The sequence below is a fragment of the Saimiri boliviensis genome, chromosome 10, assembly GCF_048565385.1.
Source record: "Saimiri boliviensis isolate mSaiBol1 chromosome 10, mSaiBol1.pri, whole genome shotgun sequence".
NCBI lineage: Eukaryota > Metazoa > Chordata > Mammalia > Primates > Cebidae > Saimiri > Saimiri boliviensis.
In genome coordinates, this window is record NC_133458.1 from 58,718,927 (window position 1) to 58,742,995 (window position 24,069).

The window sequence follows — 24,069 nt, forward strand, 5'->3', positions numbered from 1 at the left end:
ATTCCTTACATTAGTTACTGCATGCAATTGTCACTGCAACCTAATAAGGTATGTTCACCTCCTTTGATTGTAGACAAATCGAATATGTAATTCAGTGAAAAAAGGACTTGAATACATTTCTGCTAGGTTCTATATTCTTGTCCATGACTCATAGCTGAATCTTGATGAAATGAATGATGATGTCATTTTTTACTCCAGGACTGTACCTGTTTAGAATTCTAATGTTTGGAGGCTCAGAGTTTTTTAGTATAAACGTCTGTTATTGCGGCTTCCCCGTCCATACTACCTCCTGTTCTTGTCCCTTTTACGCCTATCCTCATCAAAGATGCAGCCAAAGTCTACAACTTTTTCATAAAGGTAAAAAAGACTGTGTAATTCTTCCTCCAGAAAACATCCCACAGCTTTCCATTTCTGTTATGAACTGGATGTTTGTATACTCCCCAAATTTGTATGTTTAAGCCCTAACCACCAATGTGATATCATCAGGAGACGGGAGCTTTGGGAAATACTTTACATGAGGTCATGAAGGTGGAGCATCTACGATAGGATTAGTAGCCTCATAGGGAAAACGGCTTGCTTTCTCTTTGCTAGTGAACAAGGGATCATGTGAGTACACACTGAGAAGACCCAGGAAGAAAGTTCTGGCCACCAACGTGCACCTTAAACTTGGACTTCCTAGTCTCCAAAACCATAAGAAACAAATGTCTTATTTTAGCCTATTTGTCTGTGGTATTTTTTTATGGCAGCCTGAGCTAATTAAGACAATCTGAAAGTAAATATCAAAGTCTTTGCAATCGTCCACAGGACTGTGGCAGACATGGTGTCTGCTGCTAACCCTGCTCCCCGTTCCCTTGCTAACTGGCCACACTGGTCTCCCTGCTGATTATGAGCCCACCATGCTCCTGCCTCAGATCTTTGAGCTTTCTGTTTCCATGGCCCACAACCTTCCTATCCAGGTAATTTTTATGGTTCTCCTGCTCACAAACTACAGACTTCAAATACAATATTGCCTTAGCCACAAGGCCTTGTCTATCTACCCATTCTAAAATGTCACTCCTCTCTCAACCCAGGAACTATCTTTAACCCCTTCTCTACTTTTATGGAGAGCATTCATTATTCTATGATATATACCATTACGTTAATTGTTTTACACTCTTCCCTTCCCTCCAGTAGAATGCAGGCTCCAATAAGTACAGGGATCTTTGACCTTTTGGTCAGTGCTATATTCCTATTATCTGGAAAAGCGCATGACATGCTAAATATTTGCTGAATGAAGAAATGTGTTAAAGGCAAAACAAAGAGAACATTTAGTATTTTTCATTCCTATGATATATATTTTAACTTTTATATATGCATATATACATGTATCTATGAAGCCAGTCTTTTTAAATTAATAAGATTTCACTTGAAGATTGACTGCTTCTGAGGTATTTATATGATAATATCATGTCTAAAAAAAACTATTTTCCCAATTATGATAAACTTTTCTTAGGTTTTTGTTTGTTTGTTTGTTTGTTTGTTTGTTTGTTTTTTGAGACAAGTTTTCACTCTGTCGGTCAGACTGGAGTACAGTGGCACGATCATAGCTCACTGAAACTTCTGCCTCCTGGGATCAAGTGAACCTCCAACCTCTGCCTTTCAAGTACCTGGGGCTATAGGCACATGCCAACACCCAAGGCTATTTTTAAAATTTTTTTAGAGAGACAGAGTTTCACCATGTTTCCCAGGCTACTCTCTAACTCCTGGGCTCAATCGATCTACCCACCTAGGTCTCCCAAAGTGCTGGGATAACAGGCATGAGCCACCACACCAGGAGGAGATTTCTATTCCAATTAAAGATAATTAATAACATTTCTTGTCAAGCTATAATGCTACTATATTACAAAATATTTTTAACCCATATAAATATAATCCATATTATTAAAAATACAGAACTTTATTTTTTGACAAATTGTTTTTCAAACTGATCCATCAATAATTGAAATACTTGTTAAATAAAATATGACAAATACAGGTCAAAATATTGTACATTCACAAGTTAACTAAATACACATCAACTAGTATAATCAATACAGTTTGAAAGAATATAGTGAATATTTCAGAAAGAAAAACATAAGAAAAAATAAGTATTAACTCTATACTTTATGCCTAATATCATTTTTTTATTAACTTTTAAAAAATCTATTTTGGTTACAAACAGATTACAACATAAGTAATCTACCTGACATATATTATTCATTGTAAGTAGCATCAAATATTCATATATTTCTCATGGATTGCATTTCCTTTAAATCACCTGTTAACCAAAGAATAATTTCACTTTTTAATTTCAGTACTTTAAAGTTGCTCTCACATCTTCTCATTGTTTCAAAGCTAATTACAAAGAATAACATTATACACCAGATATAAATATTCTACCAAAACCATGAACAAGTTTCCCCTCTCACAAAATACATTTGATGAAGCAGTAGGATAAACTAATACCACTCCACTGAAATATTTTCACTGGGACTATAATTTTCTCAAAAATATGCAAATACAGACTTGAGAGCACATCTATTCCATCTGAATCAAGCCTTTTGCCCAAGAACACCAAACACCTGAAGGAAGCACCGTTTTCTTCTTTTATACAACTATGAGATCTATGGATTTAGCCTGATTTACGTTGAGCATGCCAATCAATCTGAATACTGCCTTTTTTATTCTGTAAAAGGTATACTACCCACACTGGTACTTGGAATAACAACAAAATCGGCCGTTGACAACAGTTAAATGTAAACTATTAGTAAGTGATGGACCTATTTTGGAATAGATTAGTTACTAAAACTTAAAGGAGATTATGCAATTGTTAGCAAAGACTGCAAGCACCTTTTTCCTCTGCAATTTTGACACTGACATCATGTAAGATACAGTAGCTATATATTTTAAGATAACACAAATGACTATCAAGATAAGTTACAAGGATAATGTCAGTGATTATTAATGTACAAAAATCAAGTACTTTTAGTAAAGCATATCAGACATCAAAAGATAATAAAACTCTTGAAAATTGTCTGTTATCAAAATGAAGATACCTTCATGATAAAAGTATGTTAGGTATTTTTATTTCTAAAATGTAAGTAATAATTGCCTTACTTAACATTATAGGACAAGTTTAAGGACAAAAGTATCTGGTAACTGAAAGCTTCAAGCAAAGTGGGGTTCCTTTCTATTATTTTCCCTTATTAATGTTATTCTTATAGAAATATAATTATATAAAGAAATATCAATATGATTTTCCATATAAAATGATTATAGAACATTCTATGAAGACATCCCTACATTGAGTCTAAAGTGACTCAAATATTAATAAAGTTCTGTGACTAAACAAATTAACTCAGAATACTCAGCCCTTCTTTGTACTAAGTTATATGTTTGTCTTCTATACTCCTAAGCAGATAAATTAGATCTGAAAACTAAGCATGGTTTGGGTGCCCTCTAAAAGAAAAGGAACAACCAGTGAGATACTCAAAAATGGAAATTTTGAGATGGGGCTCTAATTAAATACAATATTCTAAAACTTTAAATATATCATTGAGCAAAAATAATCACATTTCAATTCAAGGGACTTTAAAAAGTAATCATCTTTGTGAAATTAGAACACGAGGTTTCTTATGACGGTGTAGCTACACAACTGTCTTATAATGAGAAAGGCAGTTTCCTTCAGTTAAGCCTTCAATTAAAGTGCACTTTCATATTCATTAAACTCAGAAGCCTAGAACAATCCTCTAAATCAGATATGTTCCCATACAGCACATGAAGAATACTGGTAATTATTAAATTTTCCAGATCTTGTGGACATTTCTGATTTTATTCCTGTCATTTATGCATGCAGGTTATCACATCGGATATGAATTTTAAAGGAGTACAGGCCAGGCAAGGTTAGCGTCTTACTGATGAGATTTCAGCAAAGAGGAAGATGCCAATATTAAGATGAATGAGACTAAATAATCCAAAGCTAGAGCTTCTTTTTCTTTTAATTCTGACATATCCCAAAGAATGCCTATGGTTTCTGAAAACGTATTAAATATTTTATTGATTCCCTAAATAAGTTGTATTCTCTGAGACTATTAAAATTATCTGTAGCTATTTAAAAAGTTTATTTTAAATTGGAAAGAAAAACATTATACAAATTCAAAACTATAGCATACTAAGATATATGTATGCTTATGCGATTTTTAAAAATGAATTTATACTTAAATTTGTGAGTCAGATTTCATATTTGTTCTAGCATACAATAGATGGATGTTTTTGTTATAAATGTGATTTCAACTAAGTAAAGGTAACAAAAGAATATGAGAATAAAAATTCCCACGCTAAGTGAGTATCTTACTGCCTTCTATGGACAATTCTGGCTCACAAATAATCAAACAATAATCTATAAACTTGTTCAGACAATCTGTCTTGACTACCAATACTAGATTGAGGACATTTCTTAAAGGAAGTAAAGAGAAAGCAGCTAGTGTTCTGACCACACCACATTTATTTCAGGCACAGTGGTTTTTGCTTTAATATCTTTTACACATCAGTCTTCCATTTAAATACATATTGTAAACAAAATGTTCATATAGTAAAGTGATTAGATAATCACTGACTTAAAATTATCTTGTGGAGACTTATAAATCACTAAATTTATAAATAAAAAGCCTCCCAGACATCAATAAAACAAAATTATAAACGCTTTCTAATAAAATTAACAACACTCAAGTTTCTTCAACACAGTAATGCAGGTTGAAAAGCAGTGCTTTGAAATAAAGAGTTCAAAAGCAGAGTATTGACAAAAAATATCTTGACTCAAAACTTCTGTACCCATCCAGTTTTCTTCCAATGGGAATTTAATAGAAAGATACTGAAGGAGATCACTATTTTTTTGACATATCAAACAAACAACAGGTGATAGAAGACTTGAAACTAAATAAGGTGGAAGATATATTATTCAAAAATTGAGAAACGTAACCATATAGCTTAGCACTGTTTGAATAGTTATAATAATACAAATATCAAAACTATTGAAAAAATAACACAATGGTCAAAGAAAAAATATTAATATATGAATCTGAATCCCTAATGGTTCTAAAAAAGACTTGGAATTATTAGTCTGAGTAAAGAAGTTAAATTATGTTTAAGGCTCATGTAAGAAGAAACTCTCTGTGTGCACGTGCACACACACAAACACACACACACACACACACACACCATTGTTTCTATTAAACATAATTATACTGTATGTATAGCAGAATTCTTTAAAATCATCAAAGAATTGATAGAATGAAAGCAGCATGTACTTTAAAAACACTTAAAAGGAGAAACAATCTGATCAAAGATAAAATTTGTTATAAGATTCATACATGCATTAAAAAATTTTTTTAAACCAATAATCTCAAAAGTGAATCCGAAAAATTGAAACTCATTTATACAGTGAGTCCCTTTACTTAATCTTGTGACTCTAAATAAACTTTAACTGTAAATAATAACAACAGCAAACACTTATTCAGCACTTACTGTGAGCCTGGCACTATTATGAGAACTTAAATACATTAAACTTACTTTATCCTCAAAGGACCTTTCAGGATACTAATCTTGTCTTAATTTAACAGATGAGAAAATGCCTATTCAGAAAGCTGAAGCATTTGCCCAAGGAAATAATACTGCTAAAACTTAAATTTGAACTCAGGTAGTCTGGTTCCAGAACCCAGGCAATCTGGATAATCTGAATTCAGAATCCACTCTACCGCCTCTCAATTAAGAGGAATATAAGAAACACATTCTTCACAGTCTCAAGCAGTTCTTTCTCCTTATTCTTTACTATGTGAGAAGGCAGGGAACAAGGTGCAGGATAGGGTGGAGGGATGAGTTAAAGAATAAATAATATGGAAGACCATGGATAGGACTGAACCAATACCCTGTTTCCAGTCACAGTTCATTCTCAAAGATGATAGAGCTTTCCTTTGGAAAATTCCTTGTTAGTCAGGTTCTGCTCTGATTAATGCAGAGAGTGTCTCTAAAATACAACACCTGCACAAGCTTCCTTCATTTTCCTAAACACTTTTTTTCCCTATCCCTTCCTCACAGGGAAGCCTTCTCAACCAAGATTTCCAGTCACTTATTTTCTAGTTTTTGAGGTCTCTTCCTTTTACTGCAACACTTCTTTTTGCTGGAAGCCCACAATACCTTGAGAGGAAGGTACCCTTTACCTATATCCTAGGGTAAGGCAGAGAAACATACACAGCGTGGGAGGGAAAAAGAGAGAGAATCTGACAGGCATGAGAAGTCGTAAGAACTGGAAATAATCTAAAACATACAACTTTTTCCCTTTACCAGTTTATGCAAGAATATTTTTGCATGTGTATTATAATATAGTCACACAGTTTTGGCTTTTGAAGAATATGTCTATATACTTTGTAAGTTATGGATGTCAACTGGGAAAGCAGAATTATTTACTAAACAACAGGCTAGAAGGATCACTCCACAGATGCAGGCTATCCTACAAATATTCATTTACTGAGGCTATATTGACATAAACTGTTCATGACATTCAGATTGATTCTTTCACATAGATCAGAGTTTATCACAGACTCTTATATGACAAACAAACAATGCCACATTTGCTCTTTTTTCTCCCCAAACATGAGAAATGTAAGCTAGGCAAGAGCATGGTATTCCAAAAGATGTTAACATTTTACTTACAGCCCTCATAGATGTCAGTGGGAATATGGACTGCTGCATGCTGATACGATATTTGTCGTCCAAAATTAGCGTCTTCAACGAAGACAGGTTTTATCCTCTGGCTGCCTGGCTCACTGTCATTTTTCTCAGGCTATATAGAAAAAGAGAATAAACAGAATATAGCATTTTTTGATAACATCTTTTCACATGCACTTCACTTGCCAAATGCATATTCTTCCAAAAATAAATCTACAAGAATTGTTAAAAATATAGTACCTTAATAGCATTGCATACATGAATTTCCATTCAGGTATTAGCATTCCCAGTATATCTTTATTATATTATTCACATTATAACTAACTGCTCTCCTGATTTCCTCAATGTTGGAGTCATTTGAGATCATCTTTGGGAGACTTGGGGAGACCAGACTTCTACACATAAAGTATTTACTAAGATGTAAACTTAAAGAATTGGATAGGCCAGGCCCTGGGCCTCGTGCTCATAATCCCAGCACTTTGGAGGAAGAAGTGGGCAGATCACTTGAGCCCAGGCAGATCACTAGACCAGCCTAGGCAACATGGCAAACCGTTGTCTCTACAAAAAGACAATAACAGAAAATTAACTGGACATGGCAGTGCAGGCCTGTAGTCACAGAAGGCTTTAGGTGCAAAGATGGCTTGCACCTGGGAGGTTAACTCTGCAGAGAGCTGTGATCATATTGCCACACTCTAGCCTGGGCAACAAAGTGAGACCCCCATCTCAAATAAATTAATAAACAAGCAAACAAACAAATAAATAAAATAATAAAGGAACGGGATACGTGTCATTAAATACAACCTAACTAATATTATCCACTTCAAATAAATTTCACAATTCATATAATGAAATTTATATTGGGCAGCTGAAGATGATTCTTCGTTTGATAAATAATGGTACATGTGACAGAAACAATATGGCAATGAAGGATTATTTTAAATGCCATCCCCTTGCTTTTCGCATGTTTTCCAGGTCTTGTTTTAAAAAAGAAAGTATAGGAAAGAAGAGATCTACTCTAACTCCAAAAATTAAATCCTTACTTGAACCAATTTGTCTCTTTAGGTAGGAACTAAGATCCAATCAATAATCATTCAAGAAAACCCCTCAGGAGTTTAAAAAGATTAATTTTATACGTATTAGAACTATACTTTTGATGTTACATTACCTTGTTGCCTTCCCTGGTAATAAACTAAGAATTTCACTCATTTATCCAAAATGCATTTCTAACATTTTTTGATATCTGTGTTAAAATTTTTTGTTGTTCAATCAAAATGTATTTTAACTCTTTAACTGCATTTGTTTTTAAATGATATGAAGTTAAAAATTTACGAGTTAAGCAAAAATAAAAAAGGAAAAAACCTATTTGTTTTGGGAAGAAACAGAGATAGAGGGAGAAATGAACAGATGTACACATAGAAAGTGTTGCCAGTATTATTCCTGGCTTTGCAGTTTTAAGAAATAATTTGTGCTTTCTGGTTTTTCCAATAATACAATGAGAATGTATTACACTTGTGATCAGAATAAAACTATTAAGGTTTAAGTCTTTTCTATTATTACGAGGTATTACATGCTTCTCTTCCTAACATAAAAATCACTTGTTTCTTCTGAATCCTCTTACACTTGAAAATTAGCAGTTTTAAATACATCTTATGGAGGCTATTGCTCTTTTAAATAACAATATAAATGTCTTTTACAAAAAACTTTAAAATAATAATGTACTTCTCAACTTGTACAATCATGTATCAAGACTCCTTTTTAAGGTACAATTGCTAAACATGTTTTTAAAAATAAAGATAGTGCTATTTCCATAGTCCTTCTTTTGTAGTTTACATAAATTAAAATAATTTCATAAAAAGATGAGAATTTCTAAATTCAACTCATTTATCATCTTTAAGCTACTGGAAACTACTGTTCCTCACACCATCCCACTCCATGTCTTTAATTATCTTTATATATTATGGCCATATAGATTTAATTGAAATACAGTAAACATTAGACACAAAGGAACTGACTTTTATGAGAAAAACTACTTAACACAGAATGTCTAATGAAGTAATTAACTATGTCAAATAAAATCTCCCTCTGAAATGAAGAATTCCAGTTTTTCAGATTACATAGAAAAAAAATCCATTCCAACATTTTTTTCAAAATATATCTTCTGAAGTCTACAGACCGCCATATATACAAATGTGTACAGAGAAAATGAACAAGTGGATTCTAAAATATATTCAAATGCATTTGGTAAAACATAACTGACACATGAAATGCATAATTCTCAGACTATTCTTCTCAATATAATTACATTTATTAAATAATAGATTAGATCACTCAGAGACAGAGAAACAAGCTAATGTTGGATGAGGAGGTCATTCAATTTTACAACCAGTGCATATTAGCAAATTTAATTTGGAAAGTCATAATGATAATTGACAGGTACAAAAAGCTCTGGCAAATTTAACATATTTATCTCAACCTTAGAATAAATATTTATTTTAAAAAACTGATTTTTAATATTTTGTTCATGTTTTCATTTTATTAACCTAAAAAAAGTCCCATTTTTAGCAAAATATTCAAAAATTAAAATCTATACATTTTACCTAAATTGAATGGAAAGTAACTTAACTATTTTGCACAATTCAGATTTGCAAACTGATAAATCCTGCTTACAATCATACTATGGTTATATTTATGTCCCCTGTTCTGTATTACTTTTGTGTGCCACAAACTTGTAAAGAATTAGTTGATATAGAATAAAATGGTTCACTAACATTCTCTATGGAAGTATCACAATTTGTATTTCTTTCTCACTAGTAAAGGTGTTAGATCAATAGTCTTGGCCAGGCCCCGTGGCTCATGCCTGTAAGCCCACCACTCTGGGAGGCCTAGGCTGGACAATCACTTGAGGCCAGGAGTTCAAGAACATCCTTGACAACATATTGAGGCCCTCATTGCTATAAAAAATTTAACTATGAGCCTGACATGGTGGCATGCTCCTGTATTTCCAGCTACTCAGGAGGGTAAGGCAAGAGGGGCTCAAGGCCAGGAGTTAGAAGCTGCAATAAGCCATGATTACACTACTCCACTCTAGCCTGGGTGACAGAGTGAGACCACGCACACGTTCCTGTATGATGAAACAAGCCTTTCGCACAATTCTCCTACATATATATATGTATGTATGTATGTATGTATATATATGTATATTTTCAAATTTCCATCTTTAAATACATCCTGAGTTTCTGTAGTTATTTTACAGTTGTTATTTATGTTAGAGCCTGCAACTTTTATAACATAGGTATTACTGATTTTAGAATTTTTTAAAGTATCAATTATTATTCTCAATATCAATTTTGGATATGTAATATGCCTTAAGGCATGGCATTATAGTACAGTATAAAGCATTACCAAAGATGGGATATGTTATATTTAAAATAGACTTTCAAACAGGCACCAAGTCTGAATATTCTGGTTTACTGGGATATTGGGATCAATACTATGGATTAAAAGTCATGTTTAAACATTGCTTTAAACATTATTTTTTAATATATAATACTGGACTACTCTGTGACCATTAGTTCAGCATTGGAATGTAAGCACCCGGTGCTGCTCAGCTAATTAAAGATGGTTACCAGGTCTGACTCATACAGAGAAAAAGCCTTGTGATTTTGGTTTTTACTTTTTTGTTTTGAATCAGGATCTTGCTCTCTTCCCCAGCCTGGAGTACAGTGGCACAATCATGGCTCATTTTACTCTTGAGTTGCCATTCTCCTACCTTAGCCTCCAGAGCCACAAGGACTACAGGTCCATTCTATCATACCCAGCTAGGATTTTTTGTTATATCTATTGTTTAGAGGCAGTGTCTTACTATGCTGTCCAGGCTGGTCTCAAACTCCTGGTCTCAAGTAATCCTCTTCCTTAGCCTCCTAAGCTGCTGAAATTACAGATGTGAGCCACCACACCAAACTTGAAAAGCTTTATTTTTGGTTAATCTCTTGGATCAATGAGAAATGAAGACTCAACATAGCTGCAGGCGACCACGCGCAATTAAATAATGAATAGAAAGAGATGTGGAACTTTGATCTGGTCAGAATTGTTCTAAGTCAAGTTGGAAGGCCAGGTTGAATATTAAACAATGAATACAGTATGGAGACAATAAGAACATAACAGACTTCTGATTTCATTGGTTTAAGCTGCTGTTTTCTCCTTGGGAATGCTATGACTTAGACAAGTACTTGATAGATGAAGAGATTTACAAAGAAAATGAGTTGGGTGACACTGAACATGGACTAAGGACTTACATATAATACTTGTATTTTTGCTTTACTGAATCATAAAAAATAAAATTTTGACATTATGTATTAGCAAAAAAAAATATGAGCTTAGCTAATATATATGATGAAGAACAAACTATTTTAGGAATTCAGAAGATTCCTCCAATTTTTCAGGTAATACAAATGTTGTAACACCTTAGGTTTACTCTGTGGAAAAACAGTAGCATTGATTCTTCAGAAGCAATTTATTTAATATACTCATAAAAGAAAGTTTTAAAATTAACATGAAAAATAAATTTATAACATCAGTGGTGAAAAGCAAATTGAAGAAATAATTCTAGTTTATTAAAGATTAGATTCACTGTAAAGTCTTCATGTATTCTACTAATAATTACGATTTATAAAAGGGAAAAGCAGCACACTGAGACACAGATTTGGGAACAAGAGGGGCCACAAAGCAGCGGAAATTGTACAGTAACAAAAAGAAAGTTAAAAACCACTGTAGGGAATATTAAAACAAAGAATACATAAATTTTCCAAATGACAGTCAAAGATAAATTTGATCTAAATTAAGTTAAAAGGTGATACTGATCCCTGCAATAACTTGTTTATTAAATTTAAAAGACAAAAATGACATTCTTCAAATAAAATGTATTAAAGTTGCTGACGAGGATCATAATGAAAGCATTCAAAAGATATAAAATACAGAACCTAAGGACATCCTTGAAATAAAACTGATGTAATTTTAGTTTACATGATGAATAAATTTAGTTTGCATGAATGCCCCTGAATTGCTTATCACAGGACCTAGCAGGGAGTAAGGGAATATAATAAAGATGAGTATAATGGAAAAGAGTTGGGGGCTGATTTAAATTCCACATGTAGTATGAAGTTTTTAAACATCCAGCATCAGAAAGGGACATAATACAGTGCCACAAAAGAATATCCATATCTATGCATTATATCTAAATATGTAACCTATATTTTGGGAAGACAGTGATATTTATCTTCTGCTAAAGGGTTGTAAAAGGCACTGTGATTTTTACAGAGTCTGAAAGTTCAACATAGCACTTCCCATGGAAACTATGTAGTACCATGCATTATATTATAAAAGGAAATGTTTCAAATAAAGCCATTCTACTTCTAAGAACATAAAACAATCTTTTTATGTTATGATATACAAATATACTTTTCAAAATATTGTCAAGGCAAATGAGGTTTAAAACAACCATCACCACCTTGAAAGGTACTAAGATCTATTATATTCTCTTGATATCTGAGGCAAAGACAGGCTAAAGTTATACAACTAAGATATAATTTAAGAGCTCAGATGGTAGGACTCTAGGATCCCACCATAAATGCCAGTAATCCAGAACGACTGAGAACCAAGGTTTAAACTATATTTGCAAAAGGAGCATGTGCCCAAGTGTGTAAAGCATTAAAAATATATCAGGAAAGGCTTGAAACATTTTTGAAAGCAGCTCCAAAAAAATAAGGCAAAATTCTTAGAAGACACTGAATCTAATCTACCTTTTTCTTGGTTTTATAGTTTCTCCCCCAAGAGTGATTCCTGAGATGGCTACATTCCATACAGAGATGTACACATCAATTTTAAGATATTCACGGTAAACATCACTGGGAATAGTGGGATCAGCAGAAACTTAACGACTCAAAGTTTAGCAAGCTTTTACATCACACACATTTTATTTTGCCTACTGCAATAACACTGTAACCTCACGCCTGTCAATGATAACATTGATTGGATCAAATATAAGCCAAATACATCAAAATCAAATATAGACAGAAATAATGGGTGATGTAAAATTTTAAATCAAAACTGTCTCCAAAATTTGATCCTTAAGTCTCAATTTACAACAGCTCCTTCACTAGCCCTCTTCTTCCTCCAGGTGCCCACTGCCCGGGCAGCACAGTGACATCGTTTTCCAGCTCTGAATCATACAGACTGCACTGCTTTCACTTCCCTGCTCTGACAAATACAAAGTGCATGGCACTGGACAAGTAACTCAAATTCATTAAGTTTTACTTGTTTTACCTGGAAAATAAAATATATGTACTACAAAGGGCTCCTGTGAACTGTAAATGATACACAGAGTTATAGTAATAGCTAATACATATTACACATACTTATTCTATATGAGATAGTATGCTTTAAATGCTACCATCTAGTATAGAATAAGCATATGTAAGTATATATTATATAATCAGGACATATATAAGTATATAAAATATATGCTATTATTATCCAATGCAAACATATCACATCAAAAAATATTAAACCATTTATTTTAGAAGCAAAAAGATCCAAAGCAATTATGAATACAAAGCAATTAAAATTCAACCTTTATGCCATCATATTCAAAGATTCCATATTGGCCAACATCAAAAATTGAAATAAAGGCTGCAAATTATAAGGTAATTTTAATGATGTTAGAAAAGAAACTATGTGGCAGGAGAATAGGGTCTATAGGCAGGGAACCTAAGGATGATTCATGCTGACTTTCTAGAATTAAGTCAAAAGGAAAACCCAACTTTTCACTCCCAAGTGAAAAAAGTTCACAGGCTGCTATTTCCTTTGCAACACTCTCCAACTCCTTTTGACTGCATGGCAGAGGAAGAATACAAAGTACCTCTGATTGGTCCCCTCCCACAACCAATCAGACTAGTCACAGGCCTAGTCTTCCTTTGCATAGGGGTGTAACTTTGTAACTTCACTTTAGCACCTAATTGGTCCCCTCCAGCAGCCAATCAGACTGATTGCAGGCTAAATCCTCCTATGTAACTTTGTAACTTCACTTCAGCTTCTAACTGATCACCTTCTGCAACCAGTCAGACTGGTTGCAGGCCACTACTTCCTTTACATGGAGTGTAAACCAAGTAAGCAATGGGAAATCTCTAGAAGGTATTTGAACTCCAGAAAAGTCTGTAATCGGAGCTCTTGATCCACATGCTCAAGCCCACTCCCTACTCTGTGGAGTATACTTTTGTTTCAATAAATACGTACTTCTCTTTCATTGCTTTGTGCATTTTATCCAGTTCTTTGTTCAAAATGCCAAGGCCCTGGACAGCTGCCACCAGTAGCACCTAGACTCTGATTCGTTCTTCAATAATTAAATTTCATCACCATTTGATACCTAAGAGTGTAAAATTAAAGGATACATACTATAACAGCTTTTCAAAATGGTAGACAAGAAATCCAGATTTTTTTTTCTTTAATAATTACATTTCATTGCTGTTTGATACATATTCCTACTAGCTCATTCTAGAACCAGGTTTATTTATTGCTATAAAATAAAATATAATCATGACATATTAGGCATTGAAAAAGAATTTAGATAGGATAGGACATTATGGTGGAATTAATTTTAATGTAGACAAGACTCTGCTAAGAGGAAAATAAATAGCAACATAAATATGCAAGGGAATTCAGTCGTCTGGCCTAATGGCCCAGACAGGACAAATTTTGAACATGATCAATAAAATAAAATGTAGCAAATAAATCAACTCAATTTAATGACATGGGAATTCTAGGTTGAACTTACTTCATTTGGATTTTAGTCAGATAGATCTTGGAATTAAGTTAATAAGGCTTTGTAATGATCTGCTTTCTTTTTGCTTTCTTTGGGAATTAGGAAAATAGTGCAGTTTGCCAGCAAAACTCAAGTCTTCTGAGGAATCTGCTTCACTAATCTTCAGGGAATTTAACAACTGTTCAGGTCAGATGTCTTTAGAAACCTAAACTAGGAATCCAAATAAATTTCAAAACTAAGGAGAACTTGAATGTGGGTTTTCATAAATAATTATTATATTGCTAGCTTTTCCCCCCTAAGTTTATTTTGGCATCTAAGTTTTCTTTAAAATCTGAATAAACAGAACCAGACATGATGGCAAATGCCTGTAGTCCCAGCTACTCAGGACGCCAAGGTGGGAGGATATCTTGAACCATAAGTTTGAGGCCAGTCTGAACAACATAGTAAGACCCTGTCTCTAAAATTTAAAAATGAAATTGAATATATAAAACCTACAATGATATCAAAATAATCTTCCCCATTTGTGTTCCCATTTTTAAAATGTATTTTGAACATTCAACTTTGATTTGTACCTTGTACATATATTAAGGTTTTCATACAAATGCAAAGATTAAATTCATGACAATAAAATGAAAAATATCTCAATCTAATCCCCTTTATTAACATTCAGATACACAAACACACTCCATTTGATGCTAACTTCAATTTAATCTTAAATTTATTATAATTATTAATGATACTAATAATTGTTTTTCAGAATGTATTCATTAACATTTCTGGACTTCCATCTATGATCCAGGAAATGGTCTGTGTGTTTTACTTGTTTTAATTTAATCTTTTTAATAACTCTGAGGTTGGTATTACTATCACCTCCATTTTCAGACCAAATAAGTAAAAAGCATATTATATGATCTTGCCAATATTACCCAGATAGGAAATGGTAGAGCTAACACTGCAGTATATAATCTCAACTATCACAATATATTGCTTCTACTGTATAACAAAGTATACAGCAATTGGACATGTATGCCTTGTTATTTAGAAGAAACAAAAAAACAGAATTTCACGTAGAAGTGGTTAGAAATAAAATGTTGCCTCTCTCTTAAAAAATTTAAGCAAATAATAGATGACATGACTCATTATACTCTTTCTCTCTTCTTCAGATTTAAAAATCCTTTTTCTAATAAAAATAATCTTATATTGAAACTTTATGCTCATTTGAATGATGTAGGCTCTTTGGAAATAAAAGTCGACTCTTATTATTACTATATGTGGAATAAGAAAGTGAAATTGGCCCAATTTCCTCAAAGAACTAATATCTGCAGTGTTTTTGAGTAAACACAGAAATTGACCCATCTGGTCTTAAAGCTTGAAACTTCTATTTGTCTTCTCTAAAGTCCTTTCTCAGGAAACCAATCATTCAGGCCTCCCAGACAGTATCAAGAAACTGAAACTCACCAAATCACCACATCAGACAATGAGACACCACCCTTCCTAATTCCTGTTTTTCCAGCATATGGCTACATTTCTTTAATGCTATACAAACCCCCAATTTTAGTCAATTGGGTAGATGGATTTAAGGCTCATCTCCCATCTCCTCAACTGCAGCACGCAAAAGCTCTCTTCCCTGGCAATATCTTTTGTCTCAATGACTGGCTTTCTGTGTATCAAGCAATGGGACACAGACTGAACCCCTGGTATTTTTGTTAACAGAACTTAGTTTTGATGGAAGAATAAGCCTGAGTTCATGTTTCATAAATAGTCATCTAACTTAGCTTATATCTGCCCAGACTTGGAACCAAAAATCTTGATACTTATATCACTTGTAGTAATTATAGACAACTATTCTAACTCCACTACTTATTCCCCAACTTTATACATTGTCTGTTTTAATAGCACTGTTCATCCTGATGGCTGCCCCCAGGGGCAAAGGAGAAAGGATGAGGAAGCACTGCCCACTGCCACTCTCATCTTTTGCATCCAGTACTCTTACATGAAATAAAGGAAGCAATTATGTATCTTAAAAATTAACTCAAATATCATCCATAGTAAAAGTTAGCTTTAATATTTCCTGTCTTAATTTTGCTTCCACTAACCTTGAAGCAAAATTAACATTTTCATTTCCACCATGCTTACAATACAGCACCACTTGAAAAGGTGAATACATCATCACAAACACTATGAAAATAAAGAGTATACAAATTTAACAAGCATTATCTCAACCATTACTGTATACTAAAAAAGAGACTAAATACTATTTCTACCTCAAATTGCTAAAAATTTAGTAGAGAAGATGAAACCCTGTATACATATTTTATAGTATAAGGTATTATACCATTAAAGCTAGAAATGTATTACAAATTGCTTAGAACACTCCTAGGAAGGGCTACCATTTGCTACCTAGAAAAAAACAAGGAAGGCTTAAACAAAGTTATTTTAATTGGGGTTTTAAGTAAAGCATTTGATTGGAAGAATTGTATGGTATCATGATCAAGTAATTAGCATGATTCGTCATGTTAACATTCTCTAGAGTAAGTTAACTGGACACAGGAAAGATTTTCTTAAATATCCAGTAAGACCAAATGTGCCATACATATCCTTCCATGAGAATTATGGCTCATCCAATAATTTATCCCAGTTATACCTTCATAGTTTGTTTTGTTTTTTTGAGTTTTGCTTTTTGGGTTTGTTTTTAAGACAGGGCCTTATTGTCACCCTGGCTGGAGTGCAGTGGCACAATCTCAGCTCATCTCAGCCCCAACCTCCTGGGCTCAAGCAATTCTCCCACCTCAGCCTCCCAAGTAGCTGGGACCATAGGTGTACCCCACCATGCCTGGCTAATTTTCATTTTTGTAGAGGCAAAAAATTTGAAAATCAAACCGTGTATACATATTCTATAGCATAAGGTATTATACCATTAAAGCCTGAAATGTATTACAAATTGCTTAGAACACTCATAGGAAGGACTACCATTTGCTACCTAGAAAAAACAAGGAAGGCTTAAAAAAAAAAAAATCACCATATTGCCAAGGCTGTTCTTAAACTCCTGAGCTCAAGCATTCTGCCTGCCTCAGCCTCCCAAAGGGCTGGGATTACAGGTGTGCACCACCACGCCTGGCCTATACTTATGTTTTTAAGTTTCGAGATAAAAATCTGTTTAAATGACTAAAGCCATAACTTTTATACTATACAATCCTAAGAAAACATTAATTCTATACTTTATTTCAGCCACTGTTTTACCTAAATCTAGCTGTCAGTATTTATTTTATAGCCACAAGGTGAATACAAATAGCACTGATCTAAGTAGAGGAATGTAGGTAACTATAAAATGCCCTTGAGGAATTGTCTTGTACCAGAGTCCTTGAAGAGCTTTTATCTTCCCCACAAACTGACTAATTCAGATGCAGCTAATAGAAAGCTTTCATTCTGAAGGAAGCACTGATCAACTTTAAATATTTGTTTTACCTCTGAGGCCATGCATCATCATTATAATGAACAAAATCAATAGATTACACTCAAACACATCAGTCTCTCTATACACATGTGCACCTGTTGCTACACCAGCCTAAGAAACACAAAAGAATAGTAGAAACCAGGGAATTCCAAATTTCATCCTAATGCCAACATGTAAAAAACTCATGACCTTCTTTGTATGATTTACTTCTATTATGAAAGCTGCTACTTCTTCATCTCTAACTACTCACACCCATACTCCCCCCTCCTCTGTCCTCACATTCCCCTAAATGTTGGTTCTGAGGAGTCTATCTTTACTGCCTTAAGATATGTATTTTTTAATGTTGTGTAGATGTGTGAAGCAGGCTGAAAGTAAGACAACAAGGAGTAGTGGTATTACAGCAGGCTGGAGAATATGTTATATCCAAAGGTATTCAAATTCATTTTGTTTTTAACTTTGTGTAAGTATGCCAAAATTTATCTGTAGATGAATCTGGCCTTGCTATATATGTAACTTCACACTTGCTCGGGAAATTTCAGCCGCTTGTTTTCAAATTCCCCTCGAAAGCTAAACATAAAACTCTATTCTAGGCCACTCTCCTAAGCAACCAAACTGAATACTTAGCTGCCTACTAGAAATCTCCTCTTGAATACCCTTGAGCAAGTTTTTGGTATAAATGTTCTTGACTTTTAAAAATCTTTGTCTGAAACACTGTAGGCCTTCCAAATCTACAATTATATACAGATTTCTTTGCAGACCTGAATGTTTTCTTCTATTAAATCCTTGATGATTATATCTGACACGTGAATTTTGACTTGATCTCTGAGAAGACAGGAACTTACGAATTCTGACCTTCACAGTTATTAACTTTGTTCCCACATTTTTTACTTTGCTGGCATTCAAGGAGTAGTTCTCAAACTTTTTCTGACGATTATTGATAAATAATTCACATTGCGAAATTTTTTAGTCCCTCTGATGAGCATTTTGTTTCAGTGGTTTTCATTTTGATGGTTTTAGTCTAGATCATCGACTGGCTCTTTCTTTGGGGACAGTAAGCGTATATTCAGCGTTGTTTGTCTTTCTGCCATACATATCTGAAGTAATACTATCTTAGAGAAAAATTTTCCTCTATGCCTTTAATACTACTTTACTGTTACTGAATCTTTCATGGATTTCTCCATTAACTAGTTTTTATTTTATTAGTCTTACATGAAGAAAGACCTATCTAGTCTCAAGACTGCGAAGTAGTCAGATGGTATAGATGTTTTTCTCCCCAACCATTTGTCCTTGCTGCTGTCATATTTTTAACTACAGAAGTGATAATGATATAAAACACTGCTCAACATAGGGCAAGTGTTTTATTCAAGGTATATATTTCATGTATTTCATTCCCAATTCTCTAGGTTACAGAAACCTACACAGGTCTGGGCTAAGGTTGGGGATAGAAGGGAAAGGGTCTCTCTAAAAACTAAAGTATGGGAAACAAAAATGGGGAAGTATGTGTAGAATATAATTATAACATGTTCTCAAACTATGCTTAAGAACATTCCTTTTACAGTTGTGTGAAATGACGCTTTAATTTTAACTTAGATTTATTGATCTGTAGAGAAAGAAAGTTTAACTGAGTGAGTACAATGTACTCAACAATGTAAGAGTTATGTCAGCTGCTGTAAGTGCGTAAGAAATGCTCTTTGGGAAATTCTACTCTAAGGAGGGACCACAATATAATAATTCACGAAGATTGGCTGTGCCTTCAAGAAGGAAAAACTTTATACGATTTGCTTAGGAAAGTTTCTGCAGGGTCTTAAACACCAAAAAAGAGTCAAGAGTAAGTGACAAAGATCTTGATAATAGAAAAGAGATATATGAATATAATGTTGACAAATTTGTATATTAATAATGCATAATTAAATGTGTATCTTAAGTTTGTAATCATAAAACGACATCATTTCAATAGCTCTTAAGAACATATTTAAGAACAATGTCTAAACTTAGATGATTGTATTAGAGCAGTGAAAGGAAATGATTGATGTGAGTACTGGGAAATATAGAAAATGATCACTATTCTAATAGTCTTAGGAGTTGAAAAACAAATCATCTCCAGCAGAACTGGTGAAAAAATTAAAAATAATAACCACAGCCTCTGGATCTATAATCTTTTAGTTTTAGCCAGGAGGTATAACATTTAAAACAGAAACTTTATTTCACTCTTTAAGTTAAATTTGACCTAAAGTTACCTTTGTAACCTAAATTAGTATGTAATCAAACTACTTTAAATGTGTGTGTATGTATATATACATATATATACACACACATTTATATATATATACATATATATATATATACACACACACATACATTTAAAGTAGTTTGATTACATACTAATTTAGGTTACAAAGGTAACTACACACACATATATACATATATATGTATATATATACATATACATACACATTTAAAGTATATATGTGTATGTGCATATATATACACATATACACACACTCACATATACACACATATTTATTTTTGTTTTTGTTGTTTATTTGAGACAGAGCCTTGCTCTGTCACCAGACTGGAGTGCAGCGCAATCTCAGCTCACTGCAACCTCTGACTCCCTCATTCAAGCACCTGCCTCAGCCTCCTGAGTAGCTGGGATACAGGCATGCACCACCACATCCAGCTAATTTTTGTATTTTTAGTAGAGATGGGTTTCACCATGTTGGTCTCAATCTCTTGACCTTGTGATCAACCCACCTCGGCCTCCCAAAGTGCTGGGATTACAGGCATGAGACACTGTGCCTAGCCTAAAAGTACATTAGTGTAACTAATAACTGAGTCTCAGCTAATCACAGCAGCTGAGTTTCAGCCAACCACAGGCTGCCCACTCATCAGATTATGTCCACAAAAGGCAAATGGTGCATCATGCCCAAGTAAAATAAATGTCCTTCTGTAGTCAATCAAGCTGTTTCTACCCGTCACTTCCTTTGTCTGTCTATAAACACTGCCTGACCATGTTGCTGGGTGGGGGCTTTCTCCTAGTTTTGCATACTGCCAGACTCATGAATCACTTTTTACACAAATAAACTCGGATAAATTTAATTTATCCATGATTTCTTTCAACAGCTCTCAGATATTAATCAGCATTGAAACATACTGAAGACAAAATTAATAACGTTGTCTCAGTAGTTAGTATGTCAGTTAGCTCCCTTGTTATTAGATATTAGATGTAAATGTATGAGATGGTAAAATTACATTATATACTCTCAAGTGACAAATTTTTAATGAGGAATATGACATTGTAGAATTTGAACAATAAAAATACGTAGCTAAACTAGCATGTAGAAAACTGAAACCAAAGAACAGTGATAGTAGCCAAATGCAAACAACAACGTGATGACATTATGATTTGTGAATACCTGGTATATAAAATATCAAGCAATGCATGTACAAAGTTGTAAATAAAAAAGCCAATTAAATCCACCCCCTATTGCAAAACTTTTGGTGAGGGTGAGTAAATGTCATCATCCATGAGTCTAACTTCATCAGATAGGTAACAATCTTTCTTGAAAAAAAATGTAAACGCTGAAAATCCTTAACTATAATATCGAAGTACAGTATTTACTTACAGTTCTTAACTTTCACTGTGTGATAGTAAATATTTCTATTGCAGAAAACAATTTCATCATTAGTAACCAAGATACATTAGGAGATATCAGAAAAAACTCAGCAGTTTCTAATTTTATATTCATTTTACTGTAAAAGAATTTTCTTCCACAGTTAAAGGATTTGATTGTATTTAAAAGTCACTCAAATGAATGAGTGGAGTGTCTGCATTAACTTTAATATGTCAAGAACAAATTCAAGATATGTGCAGAAACCACTAATTAATTATGTCTTAATTACTATCCTCTCCCTTCTCTCTTTAGTTATAGAACTCTACATGTTAGTTGGGTACATATATATGGGTCAAGGGTGGGGGGGGGAAGTACTCCGTATCCTCTTGCAACAAGGCAAGGCTGGTCACTAAGTTGTGGACAAGGGGCACAGATACTTCTGAGATATACCCCTAAAGGCAAAGGGCGTGTCTCCCATTGTCATTTGCCTCTCTCCTCAAATCTAACGCAGAAAGAATCATGGATATTGGAACATCAGTCTTGGAGCACAAGACGGGAGAGGTACACTGAGGAAAGCAGAGAACAGGGAAGAAGAACCTTGAGGCCTGGAAGATAGGGAGTTGCTGTATTAGCCAATGTATGCGGAATGTTCCTAGAGAGAAATCAACTGCTGTCTAGTTTTGGTCACTTTTATTTTAGGGATCTCTCTAACAGACAAACTGATACACTAATAAATACAACATAATTCATTTTGATTCAATGTTCAAGACCTTATAAGACATTAGCATTATCATATTCTAAAGCACCTTTAGCTTGTCCAATGAAAAATTTTTAGTAAAGTGTACAATACCTTATCATATAGTTTTTTACAAATTCTCAAAAAAAATTCACATGAAATATTCCAAATACAGAAAATTGACTGATGTCACAAGGATTAACTTTGTATTTCATACTCAGGTTGATTTGAAATGATAATTGATTGGTCTTTTTATTTTTCAAAGCCTTCTATAGGTAGAATTATACTTTCTGATATAATTCCTCCCAAACATTTTTTCTCTTAACAAATTACATTCTTGCTTTACTTAAGCAATGACAATCGTAAGTATGGCCAAATGCAATGAATATTTATGTAGTGCTAATATATATCAGCAATAGGTATTCAGACTTCTGTGTGTAAAATAAGTAATACTTCTTTTACCCAGTATTAAGAAGTGCATATTAATGTACAGATTTCACAGATATGTGAACAATCTCACTTTGGTTTAGAATCTTTTACAAGTCAATGAGCCTGAAAAAACATGGGTTTCCCATGTTGGGGGCAATAGTTGAATACTGGAAGACACAAATAATCAAAACAGTGAAAAACTATTTGACTATGTTAGATTATCGTCTATGCTGAGCAGCCTAGGAGGAAATAATGTCTCTGGACATTAATGATGGCAGAACTTGCTCTGTTTCTTTTTATGACATTGCACTATATATAAAAATTCATTAAAATGTCAAGCATTTCCACTTTTGGGAATCTGTCCTAAAAGTAAGTTCAAAACTTTGAAGAAAAATGTTTATGCATAAAGATGTATTGATATTTATGTGAATACTCACAAAGGAAAATTAAACTCCAAGGTAGAAGTGAAGTTAATTGAGTCATGTTATATCAACTTAAGACAATGATCCAACAACCGTTTCACAAGATAAAAAAATGATTTTGCCACTTAATAACTTGTGTACTTAAAGAATCATGCAAATAAGTAAGCATAGATGTTCATGAGAAAAATCTTAAAAATGTAACAAAAAACCGACATGCTTAGAGTAGGCTACGAGTAATGAATGTAATTTTCTTCCCTCCTTTTGACTATTCCATTCTATAAAGTCATATTCTTTATCCATGTAAATATATTATTTATGAACAAGCATATTTTCACTAGAATCTAAGAATGTCAAGAACTGAAATGAACTTTAATGGATCACCTATTAAACTGTATCACATCTTAGATGAGAGAATAACAGTTCAAATTTTAATAGGTTTTTAAGCCCTTAGGGTGACTATAATTTCAGGGCTGGATTAGGGCATGAATTATTCCAATTCCTATTCTAGTTCACTTTGTACCAAACAATACTCTTTATGAATTATTCTGATAATGTTAATTGTTTATAAAGTAATTGAGATTTCTCCAAATGCTGACCATCATTTTTTAAGTTTTCAATTTAAATATGGACATTTTACTATTTATAAGGCTTTGACTTAATGTTCTAAATTTCACCTCATGGCAGAAAAGAGAGAATGAATCCTTTTCGTAAGCACTACCCACAGTAGTATTAGATACTATTTTTTTTTTAGATGAGAAAAAGGGAAAAACAGGGAAAGTTCAATAATTTCACTTATACAATTTTGTCTCTCCCAAAAGAGCTTGATTTAAATATTTGAATGAACATCAGTGAAGGCA

The 24,069-nt window shown here is 33.4% G+C and overlaps 1 protein-coding gene across 7 annotated transcripts in view; it reads right to left on the reverse strand.

Annotated features, from left to right (window-relative positions):
• CACNA2D1 (calcium voltage-gated channel auxiliary subunit alpha2delta 1) overlaps positions 1-24,069 on the reverse strand; it is a 486,450-nt gene that overhangs the window by 159,739 nt on the left and 302,642 nt on the right. For all 7 annotated transcript variants that reach the window (XM_039472910.2, XM_074379327.1, XM_074379330.1 and 4 more), the window contains exon 6: positions 6,727-6,856. In XM_039472910.2, the coding sequence (XP_039328844.1) occupies positions 6,727-6,856 (130 nt within the window). The remainder of the gene's footprint in view (positions 1-6,726; positions 6,857-24,069) is intronic.